General features: G+C 40.0%; 1 protein-coding gene across 3 annotated transcripts in view; it reads right to left on the reverse strand.

Annotated features, from left to right (window-relative positions):
• MALT1 (MALT1 paracaspase) overlaps positions 1-23,376 on the reverse strand; it is a 56,050-nt gene that overhangs the window by 22,805 nt on the left and 9,869 nt on the right. For 2 of the 3 annotated variants that reach the window (XM_036321557.1, XM_036321559.1), the window contains exons 2-8: positions 23,201-23,367; positions 12,403-12,524; positions 8,115-8,274; positions 6,242-6,420; positions 5,711-5,807; positions 4,893-4,925; positions 1,569-1,595 (exon numbers count right to left, since the gene is read on the reverse strand). In XM_036321557.1, coding sequence (XP_036177450.1) covers positions 1,569-1,595; positions 4,893-4,925; positions 5,711-5,807; positions 6,242-6,420; positions 8,115-8,274; positions 12,403-12,524; positions 23,201-23,367 — 785 coding nt within the window. The remainder of the gene's footprint in view (positions 1-1,568; positions 1,596-4,892; positions 4,926-5,710; positions 5,808-6,241; positions 6,421-8,114; positions 8,275-12,402; positions 12,525-23,200; positions 23,368-23,376) is intronic. The other variant, XM_036321558.1, reaches the window with a different exon arrangement.

Raw genomic sequence — 23,376 nt, forward strand, 5'->3', positions numbered from 1 at the left:
CACCCTGATGATCCTGTGCTACCAGCCCTGCCCAAGCCCTGCACACAGGCATTTGCCCAATAGCCTCAGGCAAACGCCAGATTAGCACCTCCCTAGAGGACAGAAGTTCTCTCACTGCTGACACAGCTGATTCTCATAGCCACCTGGCCTGGAGGTCAAACCCTCCCTGGTATTAGCTACAACAATCAAGATTTAACTATAAGACTTCGAACAATGACCACTAGGGGGTGCACCAAGGAAGCATAACAAAATGCGGAGACAAAGAAACAGGACAAAATTGTCAATGGAAGATATAGAGTTCAGAACCACACTTTTAAGGTCTCTCAAGAACTGTTTAGAAGCCGCCGATAAACTTAATGAGATCTACAAGAAAACTAATGAGACCCTCGATCTTATATTGGGGAACCAACTAGAAATTAAGCATACACGGACTGAAATAACGAATATTATACAGACTCCCGACAGCAGACCAGAGGAGCGCAAGAATCAAGTCAATGATTTGAAATGCGAGGAAGCAAAAAACACCCAACCGGAAAAGCAAAATGAAAAAAGAATCCAAAAATGCGAGGATAGTGTAAGGAGCCTCTGGGACAGCTTCAAGCGTACCAACATCAGAATTATAGGGGTGCCAGAAGATGAGAGAGAGCAAGATATTGAAAACCTATTTGAAGAAATAATGACAGAAAACTTCCCCCACCTGGTGAAAGAAATGGACTTACAGGTCCAAGAAGCGCGGAGAACCCCAAACAAAAGGAATCCAAAGAGGACCACACCAAGACACATCATCATTAAAATGCCAAGAGCAAAAGATAAAGAGAGAATCTTAAAAACAGCAAGAGAAAGAAACTCAGTTACCTACAAGGGAATACCCATACGACTGTCAGCTGATTTCTCAACAGAAACTTTGCAGGCCAGAAGGGAGTGGCAAGAAATATTCAAAGTGATGAATACCAAGAACCTACAACCAAGATTACTTTATCCAGCAAAGCTATCATTCAGAATTGAAGGTCAGATAAAGAGCTTCACAGATAAGGAAAAGCTAAAGGAGTTCATCACCACCAAACCAGGATTATATGAAATGCTGAAAGGTATCCTTTAAGAAGAGGAAGAGGAAGAAAAAGGTAAAGATACAAATTATGAACAACAAATATGCATCTATCAACAAGTGAATCTAAGAATCAAGTGAATAAATAATCTGATGAACAGAATGAACTGTTGATTATAATAGAATCAGGGACATAGAAAGGGAATGGACTGACTATTCCTGGGGGGGAAAGGGGTGTGGGAGATGCGGGAAGAGACTGGACAAAAATCGTGCACCTATGGATGAGGACAGTGGGTGGGGAGTGAGGGCGGAGGGTGGGGCGGGAACTGGGAGGAGGGGAGTTATGGGGGGAAAAAAAAGAGGAACAAATGTAATAATCTGAACAATAAAGATTTAATTAAAAAAAAAAAAAAGAAAAATGTTACCAGTACTACTATAGCAAAAAATATCTATAGTATCTTTAAATTATTATATTCAATAACTTAAAAATATAAAACTAATGTTTTATGCTTATATTACTCACCAGGATGCCCAAGATGATGTAATTCATCTGAAATTCAATTAAAAAAATAGGTTAGCTTTAAATAGCTTAAATGCCAATTTAGCACAAATTAGTAAGGCTAATCAAAGAAGGTTTTGAGTTATTAAATCATGTTAAAATGTTTCAATAGTTTAAAACTTTTCAAATACATTATCAGAAGCCATGCAAAACTGAATAGGAAAGTATAATGCTGTGGATATCATTTAGGACTTCTAAGCCATTATTACTTTCATTAAGTGACAAAAGGCTAACCAGATTCATTCACAATTTGTTCAAAGTTTTAGGTATTCTGTCCAGTTATGGAACAAAAGCAGTCAAGAGATAGGTCTGTTTGTAGTCTCAATCATAAACTTCTTGAAACTAGTTAATCTCAAATGATCTTTTCTTTTTAAATAAACTTTTAATTTTAGATCAGCTTAAGATTTATAGAACTAACGTGAAGAAAATATAGAATTCAGGTAAACACCCATACACCAGTTCCCTATTTTTAACATCTTATGTTAGGAAGGTATATTTGTCATAATTGTTAATGTCCTTTTTTGTTCCAAGACCCATTAGGGCACCACATTACATTTGCTTAAGTCGCCATAGGCTCCTCTTTCTTGTGACAGTTTCTCAGACTTCCCTTGCTTTTGATGACCTTGACATTTTTGAGAATTACTGGTGAGGTATTATGTGGAATGTCTCTCAGGTGGGATGTGTTGATGTTCTTCTCATGGTTAGATTGGTGTAATGCAGGGGTGGGCAAACTTTTTGACTCGAGGGCCACAATGGGTTCTTTAACTGGACCGGAGGGCCGGAACAAAAGCATGGATGGAGTGTTTGTGTGAACTAATATAAATTCAAAGTAAACATCATTACATAAAAGGGTACGGTCTTTTTTTTTTAGTTTTATTCATTTCAAACGGGCCGGATCCGGCCCGCAGGCCGTAGTTTGCCCACGGTTGGTGTAATGTGTTTTTGGAGGCACAGTGGTTTCAGAATTGTTAACCTGCACCCCCTGGCTATAGGACATCATCTAAGCAAATATCATGACATTATAGCCATCTATGTTATACTATTCATAAGATGGTAGGTAGAACTTATTCTTATATGTGATATAAAATCAATTAATGAGTAGCATGAGCTAGAGTATATGGCTATGTACAATTTCTTTTCCCTTTTATCTTACTGACTTCACGCATTTCTGATTACTTAGGTCAGTAACTTTTTCTTCCTTCCCCTCTTCAGTGAGGTCACTTTATACATTTGTAATAAGTTTGTATTCTTTTGTCATATTCTGCATTCCATCCTGGGATCTACTCTCCTCTGACCTCCTACTAAATGATTTTTTAAAAACTTGCATACATCCCGGCTGGCATAGCTCAGTGGTTGAACGTCGACCTATAAACCAGGAGGTCATGGTTCGATTCCCAGTCAAGGCACAAGCTGGGTTTGGGTTGCAGGCTTGGTCCCATGTGGGGCATGCAGGAGGCAGCCGATCAATGATTCTCTTCATCATTGATATTTCTATCTCTCTATCCTTCTCCCTTCCTCTCTGAAACCAATAAAAATATATTTAAAAACAAAAAACTTGCATACATGTATTCACCATTACAGTGGTCATACAGAATAGTTTCACTGCCCTAACAAATCCGCTGAGCTTCACCTGTTCAATTCCCACCCCTTGTCCTCATCAAATACCTTTAACAAAATACCTAAAATGAAATAGGTAACATCATGTTCCATGGGTAAAAAAGGTATGATATTAGGACACTTTTCATGACATGAGTCAACCCACCAATTATAAAAGGTCTCAATTTTATATATCTTTTAGAAAAAGAAGTTGGGTCTGATTTTTCCATCTGAAATTTCTGGAGTAGTTTCATGGTTGGATTTTCATTTCTAAGTGTTCTGAACAGATTTATTTGAAAATTATTATTTAACAGTGTGTTTGTTACTACAAAAATTATAGGGAGAATTTTGCAGATAAAGAAGCATCACAACAGGTGATAATTTACAAACATCACCCTGAAGCCAAACAAAACAGCAATGCTGGTTTTATTTATTTATTTATTTACTCTTAGAAGTCTCCAATGTTAGGAAGTTTTCAAAATAATGCAATTAGGCAAAAAAGGGGAAAGAAAAGAAAGAGGAGTTGGTTAGTATTTCTTCATGTAACTTCCCTCAAAAAGGGTCCAAATACGACAGGATTGAAATCGTCTTTTGCTAGAGAAATCATGTTCACAATTATGTATTAGGATGAAAATAGTAATTACAGTATTTCAGAGTGACATAATAGTGATACAAAGAACAAGAAAACCAGGAAACATAATATTTAACATGATTTTCTTTTCCCAAGTAGAACCTAAGGCAGGGGTCCTCAAACTATGGCCCGCGGGCCACATGCGGCTGCTGAAAACATTTATCCGGCCCACCGGGTGTTTTTGCGGCCGCTGTGTGCATAGGAATTTGTTCATAGTTTTTTTTAAACTATAGTCCAGCCCTCCAACGGTCTGAGGGACAGTGAACTGGCCCCCTGTTTAAAAAGTTTGAGGACCCCTGGCCTAAGGTTATAATTTAAAGAGGCAGAAATTGAAAAAATACTTTGCTATCCACAAACCTAATTTTGTAAAACAATGTGATATCATACTGAGGGAACTTAAGTTTTGAAATTTACTTATTACAACTTATGTACAATGCTTTGGTTAATTAGCACAAATTAGAAACTTATGTTGAAAGAGATTTTCAATTCTCTTTATATATTATGGTAAAGGTGACATGGTAGATGGCCTTGTAGCTTCAAAAATGGGTCATATCAATTTTATATTGAAACAAACTGAGTATTTAATATTTGATAAAACATGCGTTAAACAATAATAATCTGTCCTGAAACTTTTAGAAAAACCACATTCAAATTTGAGAGGCATATTATCATGGCTAAAGAATAGATAAGAAATCTGAACAAGTCTCCATGACAATATAGCAATCTATATTTTTTCACAATTTTTATAAAGATAAAAATTAGCATTAAGAATTAATTGCAAATGTTTGCTATTCATAAGATGTTATGCAGGAAGTTTATTTTTATATACTAGTAGAGTAGAAAATCAACTGAATAGTAGTTATTTTAATAGTGTGTCAGTTTAGCAGTGTCTGTGGCACTTTACAAACCCTCAAAGAGTAAGATACAATATCCTTCGAGTGAAATGATTTCTTATAGCTAGTATTTTTTCCATCACTGCACTCAGCAGGCTAGAGCATGCCACCAGTCCCAAGAGGAGCCAGCATGCAGGATATCTGGTTTCAAACCAAAGATTACACTACCTTCAGTGCACTCCACTGCCTCATCTGTTCTTCCTTGTTCCAGAAAAAACAAATGTGAATATATTGTAATTCATGATCTTAGGAAGGGCAGTCATCAAGCAAACAGAGAGATAAGTATCACAGAAATATGTTGGCAAACCAACATATGCATCAACACCTCCTACTATTAACAACATAACTATAAATGCATTAAGCTCAAATAAAACAAATTCCCAAATTATGTACTTTGTGATGGGACTGTTGATTGATCATTCTTTCCTTCACATGTCTGTGATGTTTGTTTTTTAAAAATGTTTTCTTAAAAATCTTTTTCCATGAAACCAAGTTCTTTATAATTAAAGTTTTAATACATTTTTTTGCCATAAATGTTTAAAATAAACTATAAAATTAAAAAATAACCAAAAAGTCTAAATAAAAAACTATTTTTCTAGTACTATCTGGTCATCCTATATAATAAAGAGCTAATATGCCAATTAGACCGAACAGAATGACCATCCGGACGACCTTCCAGGCGAAGTCAGGCCTGTGAGGGCTGGCCGAGGTTGCGCAGGGCTGCGAGGGTCGGCGGAGGCTGCGCGGGGCTGTGAGGGCCCAAGCCCCTTGCACGAATTTTATCGGGCCTCTAGTAGTATATAAAGCTAGATTATGAATTTAGTATGTGTTCTCTCAAATATCTATATGGACAATGGTAACTCCTGATACTTATCACACCATTAAGTAGAAGGGGGTAATTAGTAGAATTTCCATTGCTTAAGTGTTTTATTTTATATAGTTTCTATTATACTCCATTTGTCAGAACACTGAGTAACACTGCTTACCTATGATGACTTCTACCTTCTTGCTATCTTGACTGTCGCGATCATTATGTACACGACACCAATAGGTTCCTTGATGTTCCAATTCCACATAAGGCACCTATATCAATATCAGAACACACACATTTCCTCTTCAATTTTAATTTAAATTGGCTTGGAGAAAAAGTTATTTTGTATTTTAAAAAACTCCTACAGTAAAATTTCAGAATGCTTTAGACAGCCTGAATTATTGCCATTCATTAGGTTAAGAATAAATTTTAGCAAATGACACAATAAATCCAATTATGATGAGTTTGGTGTAATACTACATTTGACATTTTAGTATAAGCCCTTAGATGTGGGCTGGTGTTATTTTCTGGAAATTTTGCAAATATACAAGTCAATTAATATTAAGTAACAAGGACTTGAAACAAAAATACTGAAAACATAAAAACACCCCCAACAAAGATGAATTTTAATGTTCACCTTAATTTTCTATTACACTGTTTATTTTACTTATTGGAACAAAAAATGCCCCGAAAACCAACTTCATACCATGAATATCTTCTTTGTCTCATGCACTAAGGGTGATTCATTTTTGAACCATTGGTAGTGAGGAATAGGGCTTCCAACAGCAACGCACTGCAGGACCAACGTGCTGCCTGGCATCAGCTTTTGGGACCTTGGTTCAACACAGATTTGCAACTTGGATTCAGAGATGCCATTCGAACTTCCTTAAATTAAAAGAAAAGCATCATTAAACATAAAATCTCTAAGTTAAAAATAAAATTTCCCCCTATAATTTATAAAAGTAAATGAGTTTTCAAGTTCATCCTTCATTTTTACAATCTTTAATAGCAATGTTTAATACAACTACAGCATTTTTAGAAATATTAAGAAATGCTGTCTGGATAAAAGAATGTGGTGGGCAAATACATTCAGAAAATTCAGAGTTAACAGATTTTTTTTTTAATTGCAGAACTTGTCGAGCTTTCAAAGTGTTAGTATGCATTGTGCATGTAAGAGGGGAAAAGAGCTGAAGTGGCTTCCAAATGTGTTTGGCCACAGAATCTCTCTGGAGGGGGCAAACAACTTATTAATATCTTGAGTGACATTCACGTTCACAGAAAGATCTACATTCTTCAGTTTGATTTAACTTATTGCAAAAAGGAGTTTTGTTATTAGCACTGAATAAATATGGACGGATAATCACTAGCATTTCCTCCCAAGGCAGATATCAGAAAACATCATTTACTGAACACTCATTGTTACTCTGTAAGTTCCTTGGGGACAGAGGGCTTGTCAATGTTATGCAATACCAGGTCTCCATCATGAAATTCAGTCTCACAAACTGCAGGTGATTAATAATATTTTTTGAATGAATAAGATTGTATTTATAACCATAGTAAATTTTATTACATGCACAGAAATATTCTAGAAAGATAAATAACTCTCTTAATTAATCATGACTATTTTTAGAGATGGTTTATTTATTTAGGTATAGGAAAGGCTAAATTGAGAGGGAAGAATGAGTCAGACTAGTAACAAAAAGCCTGTTTCTCTCCTATTCTTTTTTTGGGCAAAAATGACAAAGGATATGGTCTTGACTATGTGTGTAAATAAATAAAATAGTGTCTGATGGTTACTCTTTAGAGTAGACTTGATTTTTCCTTGATCAATACCAGTTACTAGACTAAAAAGATGAATGACAAAGAGTAGAAAAATAGTTCAATGTAATGTTTTATTGCAGCAAATGATATACTATATATGCCCTTCTATGTCAACGTCCACTCTAGTTTTATTCCACAACACAATTTTTTAGGAGTAATACAGTTACATGGGAGAAAAATGTACAGTGTAGAAAGAAACTGTAAAGTGAGCAAAACTGTGCCTGGCCAGTGTTGCTCAGTGGCTCAGTGACTGAGTGTTGACCTATGAACTAGGAGGCCATGGTTCGATTCTTGGTCAGGGCACATGCCCCGGTTGTGGGCTTGATCCCCAGTACGGCATGCAGGAGGCAGCTGATCAATGATTCTCTATCGTCATTGATGTTTCTATCGCTCTCACTTCCTCTCTGAAATCAATAAAAATATTTTTAAAAAATGAGCAAGACTATTAGATTTTTTCCTCCTCTAAAACCAGAGACATTCAAATCCAAGTTGGAAGAGGCCATCAGCAGGGCCAGATTGAGAAGAGTTCTGTCATCTGAAGGTATGTGTGTGTGTGTGTGTGTGTATGTATATATATACATCCGTAGAGAAGAGAATCTAAGTACACAGGATAAAACTGTAACAACTGCTGACCTTATACTGGGTGCAGTACATATGTGAGCTTTTTGTGATATTTTGATACTTGAAATTATTTAAAAGCAAACATTTAAAATAAATGAAAATAAGGTAATTCCCTTCTCAACATTCAACTTACTTACCCTGGAAGCTTTCTGTTAGTTCTGTGACATCACACACATCCAGTTGTGACCACTGGCTGAATTCAAAGGTGCAGTTATTATTCACTCGACAGACATAAAAGCCTGCATCTTTTACATGCACTGTGTTAAAAATAAGTTCTGATGCATTTCCGTTTGGAATCTGTGAAATAAACAGTAGAGAACATCAGTGAATGACTCAGCAACACACCTTATAAAATGTGCTGTACAAAATGGATGATGTCTTTGGAGTTTTGAAAAGCATATCTTTTTTCCAAGATCTAGACTATTTGTTACTTAAAAAACAAATAACATTTAGAGTAATTCAGGACTGAAGTCTTACAGTCTTCTACAAATTCATTAACTAAAGAGCTCTCTTCCATATATCTTCCCCAAACTCACTAACAGAAAAGTATTGTTCTGCCATCTAAAACTGTGCAATTGTTGGTATTTAAAGAACCCTCAATGTCAACATTTACGAGTAAAGTAGCCATATGACATGACAAGCACCAAGATGAAGTAGAGAGCACACAGGGAGTTAAGCCTGGCTACTAATTTCAGTTCTGACCAAATTAGTTGTTAGTACATGAGCAAGTTACTTCCCCTCAAGACCCATGTTCTCATCTGTGAAACCCTGTGAGCGGACACACTTCTAATACAGTACAATTCTTTCAAGGTCTGGGTGGAGCAGGGCTATGGAAAGTATATCAGTGATGGGGAGAAATGGCCATCCAAGGGTTTCCCAAGTTTCGGTCCCCACATTAAGGTTTATTTCACCTTTGCTGCCATCGATTTATCAGCACCACCCAACTCTGCACACTGTCATGGAGTTTAATCAAGTGCCAGGGTCTATTACATCGGCTCCCCTGCAAAGTACTTGAGCAAGCTCGGCCTTCTCTCTCCAAACCTCAATCAACTAAATTCAACTCTCTCTCCTCTCAGGACCTGCACCAGCGCATGAGCATTTTGCTGAAGGTCTGACCACTGGGGTGCACTAAGCACTGCCTGACGATCCTACCACGGCAAATGCCAGGTTAAGAGGTTTGCTTTCCTATCAGACCATTCATGTATACTTTCTCTCTCCTCAAACCTACTGCAACCCAACTTCTCTCAGCCTTTGACTTCAGACAGAAACTCTTTACTCTTCCTGCCACCAAACTGCACACCTATTTACAACTTCTCTCTCCTCTCCTGTAGAAATGGAAAAAGGTGCCTTCATAATAAAGGCTACTTGGGCTTAGGATCTGTGGGGATCCACTCAGAACCTCAGAGTTGGTATAAAGATTAATTCAAGCTGAAGACATTTGGGATTTAACAAATGCATAAATCAGCCTTCTCAGAGCTTCCCTTTTCTCCTAAAAGCAGAAACTTCTGTGAAATGAGGCTACCATAAATTCACTCTTCAGGGCAGCTTTTACTCACAGGAAGGAGACCCAAGAATGAACCTACAAACCCCTCTCCCGAGGAGTTTTATGGCCCTGAAGAGGATGGAAAGACCACTTGCACCTGCGCGAATAACCAATGTCACAAACTTTCTTGTCTCCCATTTATTCTTCTATAAATCCCTTTGCATTTCCTTAAGAAACCCACTTGTTCTTCCCAGAGAGGCCTTTTCTTCCTCCTCCCTTTTCCCTACTAAGTCAGGTATATAAGCCTCTAAATCTAACCATTCATGGAGTTACTTCTTTCGTAAGTTCCCAGATGAATAAACGTTTTCTCTTTTTCATCTGGATTTTGTCAGTTAATTCACAGGCCTCCAGGGACTGAACATAAGAGGGTAGAGAAAAAGGATTTTTCTCACTGACAGTCCCATCCTCTCTGACCTTGCTCCTGTAATTTTCTCTATGTTTGAGCATCTATTTCTCTTTTTTACTCTCGCTCTCAAAAACATACTCTAGTTTCTTGTGTCTTAAATAAACAACAAAAAACCCAAATAGGCCTCTCCCTTGGCCTGCACCCCCTCTTAGCAGCACTGAGAATGCTGACCATCCTTTCCTGGTTTTCTTCTTCTCTCTCTTGCAGATTCTTTAGTCTCTTTACTGGTTCCTCCTCCACTACAGACACTTCAATGTCATCTCCCCAGATTTCCAAACTGACTAGCTGATTCATTTGGATGACGAACAGGCATTTCAAACTTAACAGGTCTTGATTCTTGATTTTTCTCCCTAAATCAATCCTCTCCTAATCTTCAACACCTCAGTACATAACATGTCCCCAGATGTTTAACTAAAAAATCCAGAGGGTCATCCTTGATCTCTCTTCTGCTTTCCTCCTACTCTTTTGCCAATCTATGGGGCTTGGCTAACTCTATCTCTAAAATAAACTCACTGACGCACTTGAATCCACCCCTGAGGCCACACCCTGGTCCACACCACCTCCATTCCAATCTGGCACATGGATTAGATGACTGGTCTTCTTGCTTCCTTCAAGCAGTAAGTCTGTGTTTTAAAAACATAAATCCTATCATGTTATTCCTTCTGCTTAACACCTGTAGTGGCTTCTCACTTTCTATCACCCTGCTTACTGTCCTCACAGCTCTTAGCTAAGGAATTTATTTCTTGTGTTCTGTCTGCCCCTCCCTGCTGAGGGTGGCAGTGCTCCATCATCAGGCCTCGGAGCACAGTCTGGCACAGGCACATGCTCATCAAGTACTTGTAAACCAACAGCTCCTAAAACAGACTGCAAACGTCAGAACGGTCTGACAAATTCAGCTCGTCAGAGCTTTCAAGTCTGTTACCGCTCTCCAAATCTAAGACATACTCCTCAGCTCTCCACTTCTGACTTTCTCAAATGAGGACGTAACTTACTAACGATATATGTAATATAGTACTTTTATCCATTATTTCTCCTGCAAAAGTCATTTAGGAAAATAAAAGCAACTTGGCAACAGAGACAATATCGTAAAATAGTTACCATCTCTTGAAAGCCTAGGCACATAGAACATCCTGTCTATTAAATTCTCACAAGCCCAATGATGAGCATTCACATCGCTGGTAATGATAGCCAGGGTCCAACACGGGCCTGTCTAGCACCAGGGCCTACATGCAGTCTTTTTACTACGGTTCACAGCTGCTCTCCCTTACCTGCGTGTGAGGTCTGGAAGGAAAAAACTGTATAAAACCACACATTGCTTCCAAGGCAGAGTGACCCCATTAAAGGAAAGATCACAATCTTAGAATGAATCTTTAACTTAGTTTCAGGTTTGCAAATGTAGACCAACATGGGTCAGCCAGACCAGTGAGAACTCCCCAGTGGCAGAGTGGCACAAAGAACTTTTAAGAAAAGAGAATTCCAATATGTGATTTTATTTATTATTTTTACTTAAAAAAATTTTTTTAATTGATTTCAGAGAGGAAGGGAGAGGGGGGGGGGAGAGAGAGAGAGAGAGAGAGAGAGAGAGAGAGAGAGAGAGAGAGAAACATCAATAATGAGAGAGAATCATCGATCAGCTCCCTCTTGCACACTCCCTCCTGGGGATCGAGCCCGCTACCTGGGCATGTGCCCTTGACCAAAATCAAACCCAGAACCTTTCAGTCCACAGGCCAACGCTCTATCCACTGAGAAAAACCAGCTAGGGCTATTTATTTATCTATTAAAACATATTTTTATTGATTTCAGAGAAGAAGGGAGAGGGAGAGAGAAACATCAATGAGGAGAGAGAATCATTGTTAGGCTTCCTCCCACACACCCCACACTGGGGATCAAGCCCGAATCTGGGCTTGTGCCTGACCAAGAATCGAACGATGACCCCTGGTTGGTCAATGCTCAACCACTGAGCCATGATAGCCGGGCTCAATGTGTGATTTTAAATTATTTGTTCGGTGGAGCAGGGATACAAGGCTTCCCCAAGAGGAAAACATGCCCCCTTCCAGACTCCTGATTCTATTTCAGAATCTCACAACAGCCTCCATCTTTTGACATAATATAATTATGTGGAATACTTAATATTGCATTAGCCTTCCATGCCAGCTTAGAAGTCTTTAAAGAATTTCTATAGCTATGTTAGAATACTCTGGTGATGTTTCTTCTTTGTTCACATTCTTGCTCCAAGTAATCCCTACTTTCCACAATTTTTAGAGTACAGAATTGGTTTTATTATTGCTTACAATCTATTTGGAAGACAATTTTGGAATTGTGTTACCAAAATAAAGATTCTTGAATACTTCAGTAATAACACAGTAATATCTGTCAGATCAAAATTCTAAAAACATATTGAGGCTAACAATGCTAATTCATTTTCTATCATTCTGTCTTCTTATGATAGAGGAATTAAAAAACACTAAGAAATTACCTCTTTATTCATTTTGAACCATTGATATTGTACAAAAGGATGTCCAGTTGCCCGGCAACACAATTTCACAAACTGTCCAGCCAAGACTGCCTTTGATTCTGGGTTTACAGTGATCTTTATTCCTTAAAAAAAAAAAAAAAAGTAAAAAAAAAAAGTTAAGTAAATAAAGTCACAAAAGAGAGGTTTTCCTTGTTTATATTTCTGAAACCAAAAAAAAAAAAAAAAAAAAAGAGAAGTATTTTGGAAATAACCTGCATATTCATCCTTGTAACAAATCGCCCATTCACATCTCCCCCACCAGATTCTGGGTTTGTGAAGTTCCAGGCTTTGTAAAACCAGGAGGAAAGAAACTTGCCCGCAGAAAACTTTGATCTGTTGTACTTCCCACAACTGGGGCAGAAAACTGTTTGTCATATTTCTTCAATTCTTAGAAATATTTTTTCCACATTCTAACACATCTGAATCAGGATGCACCTTGCAATAGACATCTGCCAGGCAACAGTCACAATATAGTTTTCAGTGCCGGCTCTTTGAATATTTGGTCATAAATGCACATATGGCCTAAACTTCAATTGAGTGCACTGTTAGTAAGACAAGTGCTGAGTTGAAATGCCACTAAAACTGTCTACAAAAGACATCTGAATTTCAATGCTATGATTTAGTATTAAAATGACAATTATTCTGTAAGCAGAAAGATACAGAACCAGAAGAGCAGAATGTAAATTTGATATAAGTGATACAAACATTTCTCACTTGAGAAATGACTACCAGCATGTTAATTTGGAAAGCTTTTGACAGGAGTTTAAAGAAAATCCTGGAGTCAATAATGAAAAGAGACCCTTTCCCGCCCTCCGTCCCAGCTCTCAATCATTCCCCCTGGGGAAACCTGCTGCTATGGCACAGGGATGCTCAGGCAGCCCTGAAGAGGCCCAACCAGTGAGGAAAGAAACGTGGCCTCCTGCCAATAGCCACGTGAACCAGCCACCGGAGAAGGGGATTCTCCAAACCCAGCCAAACCCTCAGGTGGCTTCGGCCTGACCGACAGTGTGATTGCCATCACATTAGAGGCCCAATGTGAGCCCAAGCCACCCGGCAAAGCCACTTCTGAATTCTATATTCAGAAACTGGGTGAGAGAAGAAACGATGGCTGCTACTTGTTTTGGGGTAATTTGTTATGCAACAACAGATAACTGACACAAAAGAAATCAAAGTTAGGAAATTTTACATTTGCCAAGGTTATAACACATAACACTGGGTTGGGTGGCTTTTAGGAAAGAAGGAGAAAAGGTCATCGAAACATGCCCTGGCCGGTTTGCTCAGTGGTTAGAGGGTTGGCCCACAGACTGAAGGGTCTCGGGTTCAATTCCATCAAGGGCATGTACCACAGTTGCAGGTTCAATCCCTGGCCCCCGCCGGGACGCCAGTGGGAGGCTCCAATCCATGGGTCTCTCTCATGTTGATGTTTCTCTTCTCTCTTTCTCTCTCTTTCTCTCTCTCTCTCTCTCTCTCTCTCTCTCTCTCTCTCTCTCTCTCTCTCTCTCTCTCTCTCTCTCCCCCCTCCCTCCCTTCCACTCTAAAAAAAAGAAATCAATGGAAAAAATATCCTCGGGTAAGGATTAAAAAACATATGAACTTAATTTCCTGCACCTACTTTTATTTTCTTTCCTCCTCTATTTTTAATATGCTCTCTTGACAGTTTATTTTTCTTCTCAACCTACTAATCCAAAGGAACAAAACAAGATTACAACTTAAGAGGAATTAGTCTAAATAGCAGCTTAATACATCAAAAGTACCAAGTTTTCTACGGAAAAAAATCACAGGTAAGGTAAAATAGCTATGTGAAATCATGCCAGAAAGATACCATATAAGACCAAAATCCAAAATGAGTAAATATTTATTACTTTTAATGGCCAGAAGAAACCCTAGAAAATCTTTAGTAAATAGAGTAGAGCCTCTCAAAAAAGAATTTCAAACTTTTGCCAGGGGAGAGTAATTCTTTATATTGAAGCCAAGTTAGCAAGGATGGATAACATAACAGTTTCCCTGAATCCTATAATACACGTTGGTAGAAATGTAAGCCAGCGAATTCACAAGAGTGTATTTTAATGCCAGGAGAGACTTACAGCACAACTTTAAGATTCAGAGACTCTGAATTTCAAACTTTAGGTGAGACAAGAGGAAATAAAGTTGCAACAATAGAAGGGAACAAGTATTATTCTGAAAAATACAGGAATTGTGACTAAATTGGCTTTAAAATGTGGATGTCTTATAGCCATCTCAAACCTAGCATGTCCCACCTCCTTCCTGAACAGTGTATCTCCCCGCCTGCCCCCAGACCCTGTGCTCTTCCCCATCACCGGGAGAATGGTTTCCAGCCTACACCCATGTGCCCGATGCAGGACAAAAATTTAGCAGGCAACCCTGAATCCCTCCTTCCTTGTCTCTCTCCACATGGAATTTACCTTCAGGTCCTGCAGTTAAGCTTTTCCAGGTCTCATCACCTGCAATGTCATAATCTTAACCCAAGCCACCACCTGCTCTTGACTAAACTACTGTTACAGCCTGCTAAGTTGTTTCCTCACTTCTAACCAGCAGACCAATGTATTCTGAAAACATGAATTAATCCAAATCACGACTCCAATTAAAATCCTCTACTGCCCTCCCATTGTACTTAGAAAAATCCAAACTCCTTACCATACCCTAAAGCCCTCACGAACGGATCTCTTTGACTTCGTCCCTACTATTCTCCTCCTCCTGGCTCACCACACTCCAGCCACTTTGGTCCTCTTTCCTTCGGAAAACACGCTATTGTCTGCCTTTCTTTCTTTCTTTTTTTTTTAAAAAATATATTTCATTGATTTTTTACAGAGAGGAAGGGAGAGGGACAGAGAGTTAGAAACATCGATGAGAGAGAAACATCGACCAGCTGCCTCCTGCACACCCCCTACTGAGGATGTGCACACAACCAAGGCACATGCCCCTGACTGGAATCGAACCTGCAACCCTTCAGTCCGCAGGCCGAAGCTCTACCCACCGAGCCAAACCGGTTAGGGCTATCTGCCTTTCCACTTACTAGTCCCCTGCTGGATTTTCCCTCCAGCCCCCACTGTTCCATGGCAGATTCTCCAGCTTCTTTGGGAAATGTCTCTAAATGAGCTATTCCACCTGGTTCTCTACTACATCCACTCTGCTTTGTGGTCTTCATTGCACTAATCACCTGAAACCCCTGTTTCTTAATTTCTGTCTCATCTACTAAACTGTAAGCTTTGCGGTAGCAATGACCTTGTTTTTCTTAGTCACCAGTTTACCCGACGCATACCACAGCGCCTGGCGCATAATGACAGTGTTCAACACGTATTTGTTGAATGAATATACAATAATAAAAACAATTATTGTAGCAGCAATTTCCTGACTGCTTTATATGGGCCAGACATTTTGATCTTACCTTCAAAATAACAATGTGAGTTAGATATTAATGAGATCTATGTTGCAATGAAAATGAAGTTAAGTAATTTTCAGTAAATTAACTTGGGTAAATTATTTAACCTGAGATGATTTCTTTGTTCCACTGTTAAAATAGCAGAACCAGGATGCAAATAAGGGTTTTCTTGGGCTTTAAAATCCTCATACTTTTGTTATCCCAGTGACTCCTTTTCCTCTAAGCTTATTGAGGCATAATTGACAAGTAAAAATTGTATATATTTAACATGTACCACATGATTTAATATACGTACACATTGTCAAATGACTACCACAATCAAGTAAATCAGGCTAATTAACACATCTGCCACCTCACATAGTTCAGTGATTCTTTTTTTGGCTTAAACAACACACAACACACATTTATTTCCTCCAGTTCTGAAGGTTGGGAACTCCACGACCAAGGTCCCTCCAGGCTCAGTGTTTGGTGAAGACCCACTTCCTGGTTCACAGACTACTGTCTTCATGCTGTGATCTCACATAGAGGGAAGGAAAAGTGTCCTCTCTTAAGTCCCTTTTATAAGGACACTAATCCCACTCATGGGGGCTCCACCTCATGACCTAATCACATCCCAAAGGCCCCACCTCCAATTCCTAGTGCTAATGAACCTCCCATGCTAACCCAGCTTCCACCACAGTGAGCTCTCACTGGAGGGAGCATGACAGGCAGTGTGCGATGTCTTGCATCACGACAGTGCTTCTCAATTTACCATGGCAAATATTCTCTGCTGTTATACAAAGAGAAAAGAAACAAGCGCAATGGAAGTTAAATGGCTTTCTCCCTAGAGGAGTGGTTCTCAACCTGTGGGTCACGACACCTTTGGCGGTCAAACGACCCTTTCACAGGGGTCGCCTGAGACCATCCTGCATATCAGATATTTACATTACGATTCATAACAGTAGCAACATTACAATTATGAAGTAGCAACGAAAATAATTTTATGGTTGGGTCACAACATGAGGAACTGTATTTAAAGGGCCAGAAGGTTGAGAACCACTGCCCTAGAGTGACTTAGCAAGGAATAAATGACATTAGTGGAAAGGGCTCATAGGGCCAGAATGTTTTAAAGGTATCCTTCCTTGCCCTAGCTGGTTTGGCTCAGTGGATAGAGCGTCAGCTTGCGGCCTAAAGGGTTCCAGGTTTGATTCCAGTCAAGGGCATGTGTCTGGGTTGCAGGCTCCAGAATGTTTTAAAGGTATCCTTCCTTGCCCTAGCTGGTTTGGCTCAGTGGATAGAGCGTCAGCTTGCGGCCTAAAGGGTTCCAGGTTTGATTCCAGTCAAGGGCATGTGTCTGGGTTGCAGGCTCGACCCCCGGTAGGAGATATGCAGGAGGCAGCCAATCAATGATCCTCTCTCATCATTGATGTTTCTATCTTCCCTCTCCCTTACTCTCTGAAATCAATAAAAATATATTTAAAAAAAAATAAAGGTATCCTTCCATGGTGTGGGAGACAAGTCTAAACGATTTTTAATGTACATTCAAACTCAAAGTTTACACGTCTGTCCTGTACCAACAATTTTACTTGCCTAGTCTTTAACAAGCAAGCAAATACATGTATTTATTATCTATTGCTTCAAAGACTGAGAACTGAAAGGAAAAATGTGATTTGGAAACCGCCTTAGTAAAGAAGAGAAGTCACAATACCTCCCATGTTTTAACCACACATATTTCCTTCCTCCTACAGAGTGTTGTGTGACAGGGAACCATGTTCAACCTGTAACCACCCTCGCACTGCCCACAGTTAGAGGTGCTGAACAAAGGTAAGGAAAGAAGATGGCACAGTGCTGTGGAGGGTGTACCAAGGCATACGAAAGTCCTATTTTATAGGGTGAATGCAGCCCTGGCCAGTGCTGCTCAGTGGTTAAAATGTTGGCCCTCGAACCAAAGGGTCATGGGTTCGATTCCTGGTTAAAGGCACATTCTTGGGTTGCAGGTTCTATCCCAGACTCTGGTAGGGGCATGCTTGGGAGGCAACCAATCAATGTGTCTCTCTCACATCAATGTTTCTCTCTCTTTTTCCCTCCTCCCTTCCTTTCATTCTCTCTGAAAAGCCATGGAAAAAATATCCTCGGGTGAGAATTAACGAAACAAAACAAAACAAAAAATAAGGGGGGGGGGGGCAAATACATAGCTTCCTGGCAAACAGGCCTATTTTCAGATAACATCTGCAAAGAAGTCAGAGATTACTTGGTTTCTTGGAAGCCAGGGGGAATTTGACTAGGTATGATGGAACACGAGGATTGTGCTTTCAACATACACCAACATAGAAAAATTAGGGTAATTCTTGAGTTGAATAATGGATTCATCTTTGGTATCTTTAAGTTATTCTCTCACACAAAGAACTTAAATATAGATGTAATTTATAAACAGTGTTCTCAGGAACAGATCTATTGTATCCACTACAGTGCATCCATCTATTTTCAGAGGCCATGAACCAAAAAATTTTTCCATCAGTTTTCATCTAAAACTCTTCCTCAAAGTTATTCTGAAAATTTCTAAGCTATCATTGAAGAGTTCCCCACAGTGTGCAGAATAAATGCCATTCCCCTTCCGCTCACAATCTGCCCCCATCACACAATCAAAGTATGTCCATGTATGTCCTTCTTCTAAGTCAATTCACATGTGCACCTACTGTGGCTAACCCTAGGCTCATCGCATCCCTTATCCTCCTGCGCTGCCGTGACCCTGAACACCCTGGTGCGGAGACACACTCTTTCTGACCTCATTCACTGCTCCCTTTCTATCTCTGCTTCTTCCTTACCCTTATTCCATCCATTCCACCTTTGCCTCCTTTCCCTTCTTGGTATTTTTACTTCGAAAATTTCTGCCACCCATGAAACAAGAAAAGTCCTTTAGAAATATGATCTAGTATTTGAGTACTTTTTAATTTGGCAAGAAGAAAAAAATGGAAGTCCATGGGTCAAAGAGGCAACTGAGGTAATAATCTGTAACTAAGTTTCCCAAACAACTCAGAAATTTCCCAGTGTCATGGGAATGACACAGTTCAGATCAGGGTCAGCAAGCCTGGGTTCTAACCTACCTTTATCAATAACTGTGATTCTAGCCAAATGATAACTTCTGGAAACTTCATGTTCCACACAAATGTTTGCTCACCTTTAAATTTTAAATGTTCAGAACAGTACTCTTCTGTTCCTTCACAATGTGAAGATAAAATGTGAAGTGGAGGTATTTTGGATACTAAAAAATAATATTCAACAATATTTGCTCTTGTTTTAGAAACAATAAAAAAATTAAAATTGATATTAGAAACATAACAATGAGTGTGCTACAAAGGACTAGAGAAAAAAGTGAAGTGCTATGAAATAAAAAAGGGGTGGGGCAAATGGAAAGGAGGTCTCACATGCCACCCAATACGTATGGGGAGTGAAGCCCCTTTTATATGACGAACTAGAGGCCCAGTGCATGAAATCCGTGTACGGGTGCGGTCCCTAGGCCTGGCCAGCGAGGAAGCCCGAGCGTTTGGCGTGGAAGGGCAGGTCCCAGCTGACCTCTGGGCCCTGGGCAGCACCTGGGCCCCCATGCACCCGCTTCCGCCTGAGTCACAGCGCCCAAGTCCCCACACGGAGATGCGGTGAGCATGGCCAGACGCCATGGGATGGGGCTCAGCGTGGGCCTCTGAGCCACACAGTGGCGCTGCACGGAAGCCGGGCGGGCAGTGTGCTCTCTCCTGGCCGGCCTCACAGAGCGGCTCCTATGCGAACCCTGGGGAGCCCGACCAGCCCCTGTGGTCCTGGCTCACCTGGAAGAGGCCGCCACATAGGTGCGGGGTGGACTCCTCTCAGGCGCCCTGCACCTGAGCATGGGGGTTTCCCCAGAATGCAAGCCCTGGCATCCCGGGGGAGGGCAGCAGGGGGAGTGAGAGGGAGCTTGGCCACCCTGTATTCTCACTGCACCTCCACCCCATCACCCCTGCCGCCAGGTAGCCGGCAAGAGATTGCAGCGTATTACTGACGCCCGCCATGTTCCGTGTCGCCCCCTGGTGGTCAGTGCACATCATAGCAAGCGGTTGAACTCCTGGTCTCCTGGTCAAACAACTGCCTGAGGGCATAATTTGTATATTACGCTTTTATTATATATGATGAAAATGGCAACATCATAAAACTGGAGTTAGGAAGAACCTTAGGATTCACCTAATAAAACCCACATGTAAAATGTTAATTCTCTCTAAATACCCGCCATTGTCCAGCCTCTGCTAAACCAATTCCAGATCAGGGCATTCCTCCCTTGGCAACCATTTCGTCGTGATCTACATAACTCTAACTGATACAGCCTATAAATATGCAGTCAAAATGGTTCAATGGTTCAACAAAATAAACAAATAAGAACACCACATCTAAGTTTACCTACATTTACTAAGGATACAGAGACCAATATTGATTGCTTTGGGATCAGAGTTTTTGATTTTTTAATGAAAATTAGAAAAGGTCTAAAAAAAATGGACTTTTGGTTCAAACAATTTCAACACATTTATTTAAAGCCCCTGTCCCCTTCCAATCCCTCCTGAGATGACCAAGGAAACAAAAAGTAGGGAAACAATTAGTGCTAGAAAATGGGGATGGACACCACCCAAGCATAAAAACTAAACCATTTCTCTAATAAAGTAGAGGCAAGACCAGACTGAGGGACAAGCTGGCCACCCAGGAGCTGTGGAAAAGCCCAGTTTGAGAGAAAGCAGAAGAGGGTACAACCTCAGTTCTGTGGTATTCCTTCAGAAAACAAATCAGGTGTCAGAGCCCACGGACTACAAGCTCCTTGGTGTGAGTTACCCTCAACTCAGACCTCATGCTAAGTGAGGGACCACTGAAGTTAGCTCTTAATCAAGGGAATTGCTCCAGTCAGAGATGGGGGGACGTTGCCCAGTTCCTTCTGGACTACTCAAATACATAAAAGAAACTTGGTCAGCTTCTCAAAAACAGAGAACTCTACTACAGCCATTACCTTTGGCTATCTCTGGCTGTCATCCACTAACCACTGGAATGGAATATGGCAAAGCAAGGCTGAAAGAAAGCTAACACTTTCTCTGCTTCCTGCATTTAGGCTTGAAAGGCCTGTTCATAGGCTCACAGCATTTTTGACAATCAACTTACTCACTCAAAACAGACCTCTTTATAAAGACAATCAGAGAAAAATCATTGGACTGTTTGTGAAATAAGAACTATGAAAGTTCTCCTATGAAAGTGCATTTCTACAAAAAGAGAAAACAAAATATTTCTAGTGTGCATTTTCATCAAAATTCAAGAAGACACTGAAAAGGAAAAAACTGGAGGTCAGATAAAATTTACTCTCTATATATTTGTTATGAAGAGGCAATGAGAAACACTTCAAGCATCCAATTCAGTTATAACACAAAGGAGGCATTTATAGGAGGCCTATTTTATCATCTGCATTTGGCCTTGTAAAGCAGAAGATAACCTGAAAGTCCAAGTTTCCTGACTCATAATCCAGGATCCTTTCCATTTGTAGTAGGTATTTTAGTAACCTCCCCAGCATCTGTTACTCCTTTCTCCTTCCAACAGACCCACTTTTGCTTGGTGATCCATGTGCAGACTTTGTTTGGTGTGCTTTGTGGAAAGCTGACTCAACCCAACTGGACTCCTGGCTCTAAGCCGGGCAGTTCAGCACATTCCATTTCCCTGGCTAGAGTGACAGGTGTAGGGACAGGCACATGACCAAAGTTAATTAACTATAAGAATCTTAGGATTTTTGCTGGGACAAAGATGAATGCAACAACAGCTAGTAGATATCTTGTGCATATGCAGAAAGTCAGTCTTAGGGGAAAGTCAACGATAAGAAAAGAAGAGCAAAGATGAAAATGAACCAACTCCTTGAAAACAGGGCTGTCCCTGCCTCCTCTCTTGAAGCCCAATCTGCTTTATTATGTCAATCTGAGCTGAGGTTTCTGGTCAATGTAACTGATAGCACATGACTACCATGTGCCCTTACTTCTCCAACCCCAAAACTGACAAAGTAAAAAATAAGACCTGCCGAACCGGTCTGGCTCAGTGGATAGAGCGTCAGCTTGCGGACTCAAGGGTCCCAGGTTCGATTCCGGTCAAGGGGGAATGTACCTTGGTTGCGGGCACATCCCCAGTGGGGGGCGTGCAGGAGGCAGCTGATCGATCTCTCTCATCGATATTTCTAACTCTCTATCCCTCTCCCTTCTTCTCTGTAAAAAATCAATAAAATATATTTTTTAAAAAAAGACCTGAATTATAACTTTACATTCATCCTGTTACCTTAAAAATATTATCACAAACAAGTTTGTTGTGTAATTGCATACAGCAAAACCATGTAAAACAGAGAGCACAGAGTCCTTAGTCCACAGCCCTCCAAATCTTGACTGGCTTCTTTGCTTTAAATGGCAAACTGAGAAAGAAGGTGTGCAGTGCTGCTGCCATCAGAAGACTGAGCCGACTTGGTCCCTTCTGCCCGACACTGCTGTAGTTGACTACTTCTACCTGTAGTTGTGGATGACAGGCACTGTTTCCTGTTCCTCACATCTAACTTTGGAAGTGAGAAACCTCACTCAATATTGATATACTCAGGAAAAAAATCACATGGTTGAGTCAATCAACATTTCAAAAGCATCGTGTTGACAAAAATCATAAACAATGAATATTTGTCATACTTGCTTCATCTCATTAATATACACACATATATATCAAGAAATATGTGTATATTTATTTTTTTGGCTATACTGTTTTAACAGAAATCTTACCCCTAAATACTTTAGCATGCATCTCCTTGGAATAAAGACATTCTTCTATAGAAGTACAATACCATTATCACATTAGATATATCTACTATCTAATATCTAATTGCAGGTTATATTCAAATTATTCCACTTGTCCCAAATGTCTTGAATAGCTGATTTTTTTGAACGACAATCCAATCTATGTTTATGTACCGTATTTGCTTTATATATGTCCTTTATATGTTTCAACTTGGGGGGAAAATGAAGCTCTATACATTTACTTTTTCCAAAAGTATTTTTACTGATTTTGAGAGGAAGGGAAAGGGAGATGGAGAGAGAAACATCCATGTTAGAGTAAAACATCGATCCGCCATCCCCCGTGTGCCTCCCACCAGGGATCAATTGAGCTGAAACCGGTGCATGTGCCCTGACTGGGAGTCTAAACCAGTAACCTTTTGGTGTATGGGACAACATCCAACCAACTGAGCAACACTGGCCAGGGCCCAAAATATTTAACACAATTCTTCTGGTCAAGTATGATAGTTCCCTCCACGTTTGTTTCCATGAACTCCTGGAGAACATACCCAAGGGAAAAACCTACCTGGGGGGCTGAGAAGCTGAAGAACTTCAGTGTGTTCCATAGTCTGCAGGAAGTCACTCAGCTCTGTGACTGTACAACCTTTTTCACCCAATAGCTTCAGTAAACATAGGCTTGGGCTTCCTTCAGGCTCCAAGACCTTAAGAGAACATTGCTCCAAGTCCAGACAACTGAAAATA

Source organism: Myotis myotis, unplaced genomic scaffold (genome assembly GCF_014108235.1).
Source record: "Myotis myotis isolate mMyoMyo1 unplaced genomic scaffold, mMyoMyo1.p scaffold_m19_p_9, whole genome shotgun sequence".
In the NCBI taxonomy this organism is placed as follows: domain Eukaryota; kingdom Metazoa; phylum Chordata; class Mammalia; order Chiroptera; family Vespertilionidae; genus Myotis; species Myotis myotis.